Source organism: Sphaerodactylus townsendi, linkage group LG11, assembly GCF_021028975.2.
Source record: "Sphaerodactylus townsendi isolate TG3544 linkage group LG11, MPM_Stown_v2.3, whole genome shotgun sequence".
Classification (NCBI taxonomy): domain Eukaryota; kingdom Metazoa; phylum Chordata; class Lepidosauria; order Squamata; family Sphaerodactylidae; genus Sphaerodactylus; species Sphaerodactylus townsendi.
Genome location: NC_059435.1, coordinates 24611277 through 24625325, shown reverse-complemented (window position 1 = coordinate 24625325; position 14049 = coordinate 24611277). Strand labels below are relative to the sequence as shown.

The 14049-nt window shown below is 43.0% G+C and overlaps 1 protein-coding gene across 8 annotated transcripts in view; it reads left to right on the top strand.

The window, feature by feature from the left end:
• The window catches only part of ARPP21 (cAMP regulated phosphoprotein 21), a 207830-nt gene extending 203956 nt beyond the window's left edge, over nucleotides 1-3874 (top strand). For all 8 annotated transcript variants that reach the window (XM_048511050.1, XM_048511045.1, XM_048511047.1 and 5 more), the window contains one exon: nucleotides 3079-3874. In XM_048511050.1, coding sequence (XP_048367007.1) covers nucleotides 3079-3336 — 258 coding nt within the window. In that variant the 3' untranslated portion in view covers nucleotides 3337-3874. The remainder of the gene's footprint in view (nucleotides 1-3078) is intronic.
• Nucleotides 3875-14049: the final 10175 nt, after the last annotated feature.

Below are 14049 nucleotides of genomic sequence, written 5' to 3'. Positions count from 1 at the left end.
CGAGCATCTATCCCTTCAAGCTGTGAAGAGTGAAATGATTAGCAGAACTGATTAACCAGTGAAATGCCCTTATAGTGTAATCCAGAGGTGGGTGCCCTGCAGCAACCGGAGACAGTACACCACGCCACTTCCAATGGAGCTCTGGGTGGCGGAGCAAGCATCTGGGCAAAAAACCCTTGCTACCACCCAGAATGCTCCATAGGAAATAATTAGGCCACATGGTTACCATGGCATAAGTCATCAGCCTGCGCCAGAGGTGTTCCTGGACCAGAAGTCCAGTGGAAGCCACCTATGGTTGGCTCCACCCCAGGAATGCCTCTAACCCATCCCCAGCTGTGTCAGCATCCATGTTTAGGCTGATGCAGCTCTGAGTCCAGAGACTATTTCCAGTTCGGATGCCACAAAGCTGTGCGGCACTCACCCACCTACCTGTTTGCCCTCCCCACTGGTGTAAGTGCTGTTTACACTGGTGGGATGCTCAAATTCAACACCTTGGGCCCACACCATTCCTACAGGCTGTTCTGCTGCCCCCCCATCTGTATTGAACTGCCCAGTTCCTAATGGTCAGTACAAGGAGAGCTACTCTCACCAGTTGCTGACACTTGGTATTCATTGAGCTGAGCACAGACCGGGAAGAATAATGCAGATGGAACTTTGCATGGAGAAAGTTCATTCCCTTGACACCATCTGACTAAAGAGGGTGGACTGAGTCATGGAATCTGCATGAACAACAGCCACTTGGGGTAGAGGAAGGGACTGTGGTGAGACCAAGTGATAAAGCTAACTGGATCTAGCCCACAGTCTAGACTAGAGCTTTTTCAAGTAAGTCCCTAGGTTGGTTAAGTTGGTTACATAAAGCTGACTTGTTAGATCAAAGCTTATTATATTTTAAAACAGTTAAAAACAAATTAGAATTGAATCAATATGTCTCTCACCGCCCCTCTCCCCCCAGCATAACAAAATATTATTTGAACAGGCAAAATTTTGGCTATCTATACAAAATGAACATATATTTGAATGTTAGACATACAATAGTATTTATAAAATCATCATAGTAAACATGAAATAATATTTCTAAATAGCTTCACCAACTTCAGAAAAAGCAGACGTCATTCAGAGAAAAAGCAGACGTTGTCATTCAGTTGTGAACTTCTTCACTATTGATTTAACTTTTCTGAAATAAACAAGGAACTAAAATGTCATGTGAAAATTCAGATCCCCAACTCCAATAAAACCAAATAACTTATTATCTGGCTAGCGGTTTGAATGCCAACATTTAAAGAATTCTTATTGCGATGGCTTATCAGCTGCCTCCCAGCAACTGCACTGTTTTATTCAAGATTTGACTGGGAGGTGCAAAAGTGTTTCCTATCAGATAAAAACCTGTTGCCCTTGTGCCTCTGTTGAGGGAGAGAATTTTTAGCCCTCCTTTTCGATTTTGTATTGTACATCGAGAGGAAAAGACGTAAGTGGATTTTGCCATGCTGTTTGTAATGTCAGTCTGCACATCATAGCAAAGCAAAGATACCAAGCAAGGAAAAGATAAAGACAGACTCTTCCAAGCAAGGAACAGTCTCTCTTTATAGAAACTCTGCTATTATTTAGCATTTAAAAGCTTGAAGTAGTCCTGATTTATTTCTCTGGTTGCTGCGTGTTTCATGAGTTCCACTTAAATGTGAAAGAACTGAAACTTGAGTATTACAAAGAAATTCTGATGATAAGGTTGAGAGCATCACTAAAGCAGAGGCACATGCTCATCTCTGTCTTAAAGGCTTCGTTTTCATTTTCATGTTGCAGGGCCAGCACAATAGCCCTGAATTCAAGCAGTCATTCACAAAAACATGATAAGTTAGAGAGAGAAAAGATCTAGGGCTGCTTCCACAACACGAGGATTCTGCACTTCCACACATGGGAGTTTTCTGCGGCTGAGCAGCAAATTTTCACTCCAGCCATCTTGTAACTTACCCCCTCCTTCTAGACAAAAACTGCCTCACCCTTTCCCCTTTCACTGCAACAAAAGGGCTGGAGACAATTGTTTTCTTCTTTTTTAAAAAAGGAAACTGAGAATTCAGAGGAAATTAAAATTGATAAGTGCCAATAGTTTATTATAACATTATTGTCCTATAATGCAGTAGTGATTACCATTTGTCTGCACACACACACAAAGCTGTGCAGTGGCAGCACAGGGAAGAAATGAGAAAGTGTGGCTCATGATGGAGGAAAATTGGGGAAATGCTTCTGTGTGAGTAGGACCTGTGTAGAGGTAGAAAACTTGTACCATTCCCTGCAGATAATCCGATCTTATGTTTGGGCAATGTTCTTTCCAAAAGATGAGAGCCCTCCAGGCTCACTGCTGCCTGGCTTCTCTCCCCAGAGTCTGGGGAGAAAAGCAGCACAACTCCAGTGATATGCTTTTAAAAGTTGGGAGACCGGGGGGGTGGGGCTTGGATTGTCTTTCTTGTACAGTGTTCCAATTGGGAGGGAGGGAGGGAGGCAGGCAGGCAGGCAGGCAGGCAGGCAGGCAGGCAGGCAGGCAGGAAGGAAGGAAGGAAGGAAGGAAGGAAGGAAGGAAGGAAGGAAGGAAGGAAGGAAGGAAGGAAGGAAGGAAGGAGATGGAACGTTTCTCAAATAAGTTGATAATATGCAGTGTCCAATATAGTAAAGAAGAAAAAAAATCAATGCAAGGTGAGGCCTTCAGTGGTGTAGGAGCAGCAGTGGCGTAGGAAGTTAAGAGCTCGTGTATCTAATCTGGAGGAACCGGGTTTGATTCCCAGCTCTGCCGCCTGAGCTGAGGAGGCTTATCTGGGGAATTCAGATTAGCCTGTACACTCCCACGCACGCCAGCTGGGTGACCTTGGGCAAGTCACAGCTTCTCGGAGCTCTCTCAGTCCCACCTACTTCACAGGGTGTTTGTTGTGAGGGGGGAAGGGCAAGGAGATTGTAAGCCCCTTTGAGTCTCCTGCAGGAGAGAAAGGGGGCTATAAATCCAAACTCCTCTTCTTCTTCTTCTTCTTCTTCTTCTTCTTCTTCATACTTTACTCGGTTCTTTTAACTGTGTTCTTGTTTTCTCTCCTCCAGGTGCCAATGACCCAGGGTTCTCAAGGACTGCCACAACAGTCGTATCAACAGCCAATCATGTTACCTAATCAATCAGGTCAAGGAACACTTACAGCCACTGGAATGCCCGTTTACTGTAATGTCATACCTCCTTCTCCACAGAACAATCTACGTTTGATTGCGCCACATTGTCCCTCTAATAACGTTCCAGTTATCTCTGCCAGCTGCAGGACAAACTGTGCGAATATGAACAATAGTGGATGGCAGGTCAAGTACTGAAACTGTGAATTTATAGTACAGATACCTAAAGATAGCTGTGCATTTTTTTTTAATGACAACTGTCTCATGGCCTTCAACTGAAAACTGGAATATAACATGAGTAATCCGTTAAGGGACATAAAGGGAGACCTTGCTGCTGGAAATGTGTTTAAAAAACAACAACAAAGCATAATAAGTTGTTTGCTGGTTAATGGTGCATATTTTTGTCATGTCCACTAGGTATGCCTTTGTAGCTTAGCTAGTGACATGAAATCACTGAGGTAAGATTTTTTCCTACCACTAAACACCACTGTGTAGATTATAATATCCCTGATTCAGATTAGTTTTGTACTTTGTGTTGAGTTTGTGAAGCTAAAGGTATTTAAAAAATATAAAAAACCACATTGTACCAAAGTTGTAATGGACATTTTAAAAACCAGATGAATGGAACGAATAATTTATATACACTATAGAGTTTTTTTATGGATATCTACTGTATTGTAGTGTTAAATCACAATAAAGTTGCTTGACCTCATGAGGAAAGGTCAGCTTTCTAGTATCTGCTTGGCTTCTTCGTTCTTTCAGGTCTCTTCATTTGGTAAGGAGCTGTTCTTCAATAGTAGGGTGGCTGCTTATTACCCAGGAAGTCCAAGATTCAGTCCCAAACATCTCCAGGTGATTGATCTCAGGCAATAAGAAATGGGCCTTTTATTTCTCGGTTGTACAAAAAGAATTATGTGGGGTTTTTTTGTCAATGCAAGGAATTTGAACATTAGATTTAATCCCAAATTAGTTAATCCAATAGCTGCATTTTAGAAGCAACTAAGATTCTCCTTTGCAGCTCAGCAACAGGGAAGCATGAACACTGGTGTGTGAATGAATGAGAATGAGAACGAGTTAGAAGACATGGTCTCTTTCTTTGCAATAATTGGCAGAAAGTAGATAAACTGTACGCACAAACAAGCAGTGGGATGAAAGCACTGGTAGGAAAACTGCCTTTTAGTTTTGGTTGGGCAGCATCCCTATCAGTCACATAACTTCTGAGTCACTCTTCTTCCCACATTGCCCTTCCACCTCCCTTTCCCTGGGAATATAAAACAACACAGCAAGGCAACAGAATACACATCAGACTATTTCTTTAATATATATTTTAATAGTTTACACCACCTTTCTCCACACAGTACAGGCTCAGGTCAGAAGGTCTCCAGTCACTCCTGAATATTGAAAATGCTCGTAGTATTTACAATATTTACAGTTCGATCTGGAGCACTGGCACCACTGCAGTACCACACTGCAGAGGGCTTTTTGGCAGCGCGGGGGGGGGGGGTACAAAAAAACTCCCTGCAAAAGGCATGGGCGCCCTGGGCACCAGCATCCCAGGAGGGAAAGTTGGGGTGGAAGCTGACTAACATCTGCTGCACCCCCGGCCATGCCTCCAGAATGCCATACTACACCAGCAGGACCAGTGGGGGTACAGGAGTTAGTTAGTTAGTTAGTTAGTTAGTTAGTTAGTTAGTTAGTTAGTTAGTTTGTTTGTTTGTTTGTTTGTTTGTTTGTTTGTTTGTTTGTTTGTTTGTTTGTTTGTTTGTTTGTTTGTTTGTTTGTTTAGCTTACAGGCTGCCATCCCTCCTATGAGCTCAGGACAACTTACAGCAGTCATATATACCTTCCTGTTGCTTTCCCCAAGAGCCAATCATTAATACATCTTATGGTTCTTCTGGTAAAAGTGCACTGTTGACAGCATTAAAAGACAAATAGTAAAAAATAAAAAACACAGATGTTGCCAGTACTTAATTTTGAATGAACAGTTTTCAAAGATGGTTTCTGATGGACTCTGGGGGCAGACTTCTTTCAGAAGATGAAGTGAAACTGAATGCAAGAATTTACCACAACAGTGTCAGCCTTGGAGAGCAGACAGTCCGCATGTTGCTTCCAGATTACTTTCCATCATCATGTGAAAATGCCAAACCATTCAATGTGTATGACGTAGGTCTGTTTCTCACAAAGAACAGATGAGTTAGCTAACTTGTATCTGGACTGAATCACTTCAAGTCCATGTGAAAACTCCCATGGTTGAGTAAAACTCCCATGGTTGAGTATGCAAAAAAAAAAGACCTTGCAGACAGAAAACTGCCCAACTATTCTTCCTATTAAAAAAAATTCAAAATAGCCAGCCAGTACCTTTCTACTTGTAATTTAAACCCATTATGATCAGTCATATCTGCTCCAACAGGAACAGCTTCCTGCCCTCCTCTAAGTGACAGCCTTTCAAATACTTAAAGATAGCAATCATGTCCCCCTCGACTTCCTCTCTTCCAGACTAAACTTCCCCAAGTCCCTTATAGGGCTTGGTCTCCAGACCTGTGGTCACCCCTCAGGCTTTCCTTGTTGGGTTTGGTCTCTAGGCCCTGGATCATTTCCATTGCTCTCCTCTGCACCCACTCCATTCTGTGCACTTTGAATTGAGGCCTCCAGAACTGCATGCAGTACTCCAAGTGTGGCCTGACCAATGCAGTGTACAGCAGGGCTATGACATCTTGCAATTTGGATGTTATACCTCTGCTAATGAATCCCAAGGTTGCAATGGCCTTTTTGCCAATGCATCACACTGACTGTCTATATTTAGCTTTCTACCCATTCCTCAAGATCTTGTTCTCACACACTGCTATCCAGAAGTGTATCTCCCATCCAGTGTGCACATTTCTCATTTGTGCTACCCAGATGTTCTTAGCCTTGTTGAATTGCATCTTGTCATATCTGTCCACTTGTCTCATGTGTTCAGATCTTATTGAATTCTATCGATCTTCTGGTGTGTTCATTGCTCCTCCCAATGTGGTGTCATCTGCAGATTTAATTCCTCAATCTCTCATCCACATCTTCTATATATATAAAAATCTATTAGTACATTTTTCTGCTGAGAGGTAATCTCCCAAACTACTGGACCGATTGCTTTGAAATTTTCACACAACGTCGAATTCGCGTGTGGCCAGGTTTCCATACTGTTTCCACACCTCCTGTTGTGTACATGCCACACCTGTGACAGTTGGAACCACAGTTCTGTTCCGCAACAGTGCCATCTGCTGGCCGTCAAAGCAACACCCTCTGATAAAAGGGAACCAACCATGCCTTCCTTGAAAACCACTGCCTTATGGAGTGAAAGGAATGGGGCCCGCCATCTGGACATGACCCACCCACCCTAGCAGAGGAAGGGAAAGATGAGGGAGGGTCCGGGGGTTTGCTGGACCAAACGCTCTGAAATTTGAACACAACATAGCTCATGCCTCCTAGCATGTTTTACGCTAGATAATTCGCCTGCAAGGGAAGTGAGTGAAAGGGACAGGACCAGCCACCTGCACATGGCCCACCCACCCTAGCAGAGGAAGAGGAAAGTTAGAGAGGGACCAGCTGGGTTGCCATGCAACTGAATGGGAGAGAGGGAGGGGAAAGAAAAGGGCTTCCCCTTTTCTTTCTTTTCCACTTCACCAGACTCAGCCACAGCAACACGTGGCCGGGCCCGCTAGTTATTTATAAAAACAGTGTCCAGAGCCAATCCCTGTGGTGCCCCTCTGGACACCTTCATCCAATCAGATGAAATGCCATTGACAACAGCTCATCCAGCCTGTTTGGTTGGTGCTGTTCACCTGTGAACACTCGCTGAAAGACATGCGCTGGGTTTTCACAGAATGGCATGCCCAAAGTTGCTGCTAATTTCAAGCTACTTAGACAAACACCAAGGGGTATGATTTTTTTTTAAGTACAGTATTTCTTTCTGACTTATTTATATGTTTTGTGATTTATTTGTCTATAACAGCTGCTGTCATGAAGCAGTTGTGCAGCGAAGATGGAACTGCAAGAGATTATATTCAGGCTGTGTGAGAAACATGCATACATGGAAAGCCACTGCAGTCCATGGTTAGGGAGAAATATAGTGAAGCAACATGTCAAACGACCACAAACAGGTCAATGAACAGTTAAGTCAATCACTGAAGAATCCACTCCATATTCACAACCGGTTAACAGCAAGTTCAAGCACACTTGACTGTGAACAGTTGGTCTAGAGAAGTAAATCAAATGGAAAAAGTTAGTCGACAAGTTTGATGGGATTTTGTTTTAATTCAGTTTGGACAACAACTATATCTGTGTCACATCTGTGCTTGCAAGCATGTATTTGCGTTCAACCTAAAATTGTAATGTGCAAAGTGCCCTCCTTAAAGTCTATATTACATGTTTCTTTTGCAATCAAATGTGGGTTTCATTATCCCCAATATTGTGCTCCAGACTAGAGAAACCAAAAGTTTCTTGGAAGGCCAATGGAGTTCCTCAATGAGCAGACAAGCAAAAGGGCACCACTCATGGGCATATACCAGGAATCCTAAACATGATACCTGTGATGCATGGAGCCCACTGACACCTTTTCTAGCACCTGCCAAGTGTTTTAGAAAGTGGATGGGACCAAGTGGAACTTAACAGATTAAGGCTTCAGATTGGTCATTGGAAATTTGATTGCATATTGGTAAGCCATGGTAGCCATTTTGTGGCTAGCTTTGTCTCCTGTGCCAGCCATTTTGTGACTGTGCCTGCCATGCTGTGTCAGTATTCCAAAGATTCCCACAAACCCAAAAAGCTTGGAAACCCCTTGCACACACTCAGACCATGCAGAGACACTATGAGAGTTACACAGACTTGGTCATTTTCTGTGGAGCTGACTGACTACCCTTGGGCATCTTAGAGAATCCTCTACAACACAAAGGGATCTTTCAGCAGGAGATCCCTTCAAGGCTCCTTAAAGATTTTTTTAAAAAAATGAAATCACTTTGTTCAGGCTTCAGTCTGAATCCTTGGAAGGAAGATGGGACACACGTAATAGAATTTATGTTGCAGTCATTGTCTTTGACCTAAAATAGCTCTGCTGTTATTAGCTGTATTGTACTAATTCTTGAAATGTTTCCAATGTAAAAATCTCTTCTAGATTATAGCAGACAAGAGAGCTCTTAAATGGACATTTTTATTTTATTTAATGAACTTGATAGTAAAATCAATGTAGATAAGCAGTAAGAATCAATTGTAAGAATCACTCTACGCTCAGGGAAGGCTCCAGGGCAAGACTTAGTGGCTAACGATTTATTTAAGGCTAATGCAGCATTATGGGATACGATTTTAGCCTCAGTCTTCTCTGAGAGTAATCTCTTATGGAAGATCCCCCTGATTTCGAAACACTCCATTATCATCCAGTTTTTGAGAAAGGTTCTAAAACAGATCTAGCAAACTACCATCCCACCAGCCTCCTCTCATCAATGGCAAAGCTGTATACTTATACCCCAAATCAGAAGAATGGATAACCTCCAATAATATATTAGGATGGGGACAAATGGGTTTTAGAAAGGGGTTTGCATCTCAAGATCATTGCTTAATTTTAACTCAACCAAAAAAAAGTGTATTTTCCCAAGTAAAGGTAAATTGTATGTTGCATTTCTAAACCTTAAAGAACGTTTGACACTATACCTAGGGCTTGACTGTGGGGAAAATTGGAGCACACCTCAACTTGCAAAAGGTTGCTTTGGCTTTTTTTCCCAGCAAAAAAAGAACTTTTATTCCTTTTATGTAGCTCAAGTTTCAAAATTTCCATAACGGGATGTGATTTTTGACTATAATGTCAACTGGCAATCCCATTTCAAATTCATTAACTAACAAAATTAAACCCTCAGCTGCAGCAATTGAGTGCTTTTTCTTTTCCAAGAGAGGCAAATGTATTCCAGGGGGAACACAGGTCTTCAACATGAAAATTATCCCATAGTTCTTATACTGGGACCTCAATATGGATTCTTCAAGCCAGTGAAAATTTAGACCATCCTTTGTGACAATTTTTGTGATTAATTACAGGGACCCCAAGATGTGTAGCTGGGGTAATTTCAAAGTTAGAACTGGGCCAAGGTTCTATTGAAGCTAAAGCATGGGTGCAAATATTTAAACATAGGTTTAAATCAGATAGGAGCTGCGTGGCGTAGTGGTTAAGTGCTTGCACTGCCACTCACATGGTCAGGAGTTCGAGCCCCCTATGGGTCAGATATCCTGGCAACTGGCTCATGGTCAACTCAGCCATCCATCCATTTCTTGGTTGGCAAATTAGTACCTAGCTAGGGGGTAAAGAATAGCCGGGGAAAGCAATGGCAAACTATCCCACAAAAATGGCTTGCCTTTGAAATCACTACTTGCAGTGATTGACTGAAGAGGAAACTTTACCTTTACTTTTTAAATCAGTGTTCTCCATCTGTAAAATGGATAAATGTTGGGTTAGTGGTCACCACAACATGAGGAACTGTATTAAAGGGTTGCGGCATTAGGAAGGTTGAAAACCACTGACTTATTAAGACTTGGGAAAAGCTAATCTCTATCAATTATTAAGAAATATAAAAGATCTAGATTATTTTCATTCATGTATACAATCCAGGAGAGTGTACTGTACCCAGTTCTTTGGCATCCTTCCATCTCTAAATATGCGATCTTACATCAAAATCTATCGGCCATTTGTTATTGTAGAGCATTTATTGTAAAGCTCTGAACACTGCCCCTTCAGCAATCTTCTGTGGGAGATATCATAACCCACCTTATTCAGATAGCCTTTTCCATTGTGATTTGGAAAAGGTCGATTCTCTATTCCATATGATTTTGAAATGCCCTCAGTATAATGCTTATTGTGAGTTATGGATTGCCCCTATTTTTTTGGGCCCTCTGCAGGTGCATTTGCCCCTTGTGCTGGCGGGGTGGGCTATGTTAGCAGTGGCCAAGTATCTCTGCACCATATTTTTCTTAAAGAAATAAAGGCTCCCTATCTGCTACTCAAGACTATTAGATCAAATGAACTTGCAAGAAAGGATAAGGAGTAAAAAGTAAGGCACACACACCATTGTTTTTCTGCTCAGAATCACTTCCTTCAGAAGCAGGTTTCTCTATATAAAAAAATAAAACATTGGGGTATCAGACATGTTTGCACATAGCATTTAGTTTGGATCTAAACTAGCAGTAGAATATGACACCCAAAGTTTACTACAAGGATTTATTATTTAACAACTTGCTTTTTAACAGTCTGTTTTTTTCCTAAACTCAAATTGCTGCAGATTTATGGGCTGTTTTTCCACCATTATGCCCAAGGCCGTTGTATCTCTAAGTCTGAAGCCTCCTTCCCTGTTGTGTGAGGTATCAAACTGCACATGTCAGTGAAAAGAAGAGCAACCCAGAGAATTAAAAACCTAGGGTGAAATGGCCCCTTCAAAACTGCAAAGGCAGCATAAAGCCCTCTACACCAGGACAATAAAATAGCAATAAAAACTGCAGGTTCTCTGATAATCAAGCTAACAGCTTATAAAGAATCTACATTGAAGTTTACAAAATAAGGCTCCTGAGACCCACTTTAGAAAGTTTCTCACAAACATGGCTTTTCCATTCAAAATAACAGGCAAGCTCCAAAGACACCAAAATTTGCATTATTTTAACACATTGTGAACTGCGGTGGTCATAAAATGAGCAGAACCTGCAACAGTTTAGTTTGTAAATTTCCCACAATTTCCCATAACTGAGTAAAAATGAGTTCTTGGGTTGAGAGCTCAGCTAACTATTTCTGCAAACATTGTAGGGATGGGTCATGGGTTGAATATTGTTGTGTTAGACTGTTTTCATGTTTGAATTGTTTTAACAAGAGTTCTTGTTCCTGTTCAGGTTATTTATTCTAGATTAGTTCCCCTGAATTCAAATAGGAAATACACTTCTCCCTGAAACCTTTTTTTGTTCTCTACTCAACTGGGATGATATTTTCAAGAGACTGAAAGCCCAATCCAGAGCTGTCAAGCGGGCAAGTACGGTGCCGCTCTAACACCACCCCACCCAGCCCACAGGACTTTCCTGTGCCACAGGAAGCCCCAAAAGTTTTTAAAAGAATCTTACCTTGAACTCCCCCATTTAGGGAAGTGGCAATATACTGCGAAAATCATGACATATGTCCAAGCTCAGCTCCACCAGCACAAGAGGGCTAAACCAGTGATGGAAGTCAACTAAGATCGGCTTCATCTCCAGGAACACCCCTTCCATGCCCCCTCCATACTGATGCAGCTCAGGGTGCCAGCAAAGCACTGATGGAGAACTGGGAACCTTGGATGGGTGTTGGAGCTACTGTCAGAGCTATTTTGTTGTGAAAATGTTTACCCATATCTATTATTCATTATTTTTTCATTAAGTTTATAGGGCAACAGATAATTAAATTATTGTCTAATGGCTGCACCTAGATAGATGACATAATTGGAAACTGGATATTTCATTCCTTATTTAAAAAGCATAAACACATGTTCCATATTTCATCTGTGCTTTGTCACCCTGAACTGTTATCTGCTTTTGACCTCTGACCCTCTTTGGTGCCACCAGTATTCTGGGATCACTGCTCAAAATTACTCCAAACGGAACAAGCTTTATCCAGATCATACACAGAGCAAAAACTGTAACCAAGGCCTAAAATTGTTAGAAACTGTGGACATTTGTTTAGCAAATGTGCTGCTTAAATTTTAATTCTGTTGGCCTCTGCACCTCTGGATCCGTAAATGTGTTGTATAAATCAGGCTTGCTAGAATCCATAAATCTAACCATTTTTCATATGCAGCAATCTTTTGCTGTTCATCCAGTATAAAGTACTTTAATATGACTAAACCTTTTTTCAGGCCGTTTCCGCACGGCCTCCCTGTCGCCTCCACACCGGCGAGAATTCCGCCGGCGTGGAGGTGAAGGCCGTTCGCATGCACGCATGCGGACGGCCTCAGCGGAGGCTGGCAAACGGCAGGCGGCTCCGCACGGAGCCGCCTCTTCCCCCTGCCCCGTCCCACTCACCTTGTCCCCGTCGTCGCCTGCTGGCCGTCGAAGCCCCGCCCATGCTGCCCTCCGACCTCCAGGGAACCGCGCCGCCGGGAAGACGCTTTCCCCCCAACAACAACCCTTTAAAGGGTTGTTGTTTAGGGCGGCCTGACGCCGCCCTGGGGGAGGGGGAGGGCAGTCAGGTCGGCGCTGCTACGTTGCAGCAGCGCCGCCTGTGCAAACGGCGGCCTGGGGGCGGCGTTTTTACCGCCCCCAGGCCGTCGTTTTTGGCCCATGCGGAAAGGGCCTCAGTTTACATCATCTAGGATGGGGCCTGGGGGTGTAAACTTTATTGTACTGGCTAGGCCACTCCATATCTATGTTATTATGCTGCAGCTGTCAGGGAAAAGATTGAAAGCCTGAATGACAAATAAAACAAATAAGCCCAGTGGTTGTAACATCAAAATAAGCATTTCCAAAGGCGATAGACTTCCAAGAGGAAATCTGACATTGCTTTGAGAGTTTCCCCATAACTTTTATTATCACCTCACTATCCAAAATCTTATGGTTGTTATGATTATTTAATTTACTTTATTTATAGTCCATCTTTCTCACTTGGACTCAAGGCAGATTACACCACAGCGAGTCAATACAGGATATATCTGCAAATGTGTGTCCTTCCCTTTGATTCAGAATCCTCAGCAACACACAGCTGAAACTACACAAGATGGGTTCAATAATGATCGGGACATAACTGAGCTGAGATCAGGTAGGCATCAAACCTGTGCTGGGTGGAGTTGGATTTCCTCTTAAGACTCCAGATGGCAGCCTGGGTGTGCTCCTGGATCTCGAGCTGCTACTGAATTTCCAGTTGATGTCAGTGGCCAAGGTCAGCTAAGCCCAGTACAGCAGTGGCATTGTTTCCTAGACAGCAAAGACCTGACTAAAGGCACACATGCCCTGGCAAGCTCCATGTTAAGCCATTGTAATGAATTGTTATGTAGAATTGCTGTGGAAAACTATTTCGAAACTGTAGCTGTTCCTTAATATGACCAAGAAGCAGTTTAAAAAGATCGTCACAACGGAATCAGTGGAACCAAGCCTGAAACTACTTTATGGAACAAACAAAACCATGTTTCTGGATCTAATTCAACATGCTGGTATAACCTTTAAAGTCCCAATCAATTTGGGACCAGGATATTTCAAATTCCTCCTTTTCCAGTATTAACATATCTGTTCATTCAGGCAATCTACTGAAGCGCTGTTCTGTGCGTGTCCCCCTCCCCCATGAGATGTGGTGAATGGTACACATAAAGGGCCTGTTTGTTGCTGACTCCCAGGGAAATTAAGTTTACGCAGTATCGGTATTAACATTTTGCAATAAGCCCAGAGGTGGGATCCAGCAGGTTCTCACAGGTTCTGGAGAGTAGGTTACTAATTATTTGTGTGTGCCGAGAGGGGGTTACTAATTGGTGATTTTGCCATGTGATTTTTGCCTTGGTTACGCCCTCCTCTCAGCAGTAGCGCACAGAACTTGAAGCAGTCTAGCAGGAGGTGCACTGGCGTGCGTGGCAGCCTGCGCCTGCGTGCATTCGTTTCCTGCCCAAGGACCGGCGCAGCGGCTGCGTCCTTGCCACAGCCCTACCCAGGAATGCCCGCCCCCGCCCCCGCCGTTCCCCGCCCAGCCCCATTGGCGCTACGCCACATTTTGAATCCCACCACCATGGGAACCTGTTACTAAAATGTTTGGATCCCACCACTGAATAAGCCCATGCTAATTTTTTTTTACTGTTAAGTCACAGCTGACTTATGGCGCCCACATAGGGTTTTCAAGGCAAGAGACATTTGGCAGTGGTTTGCCATAGCCTGACTCTACATTACACCCCTGGTATACCTTGGAGG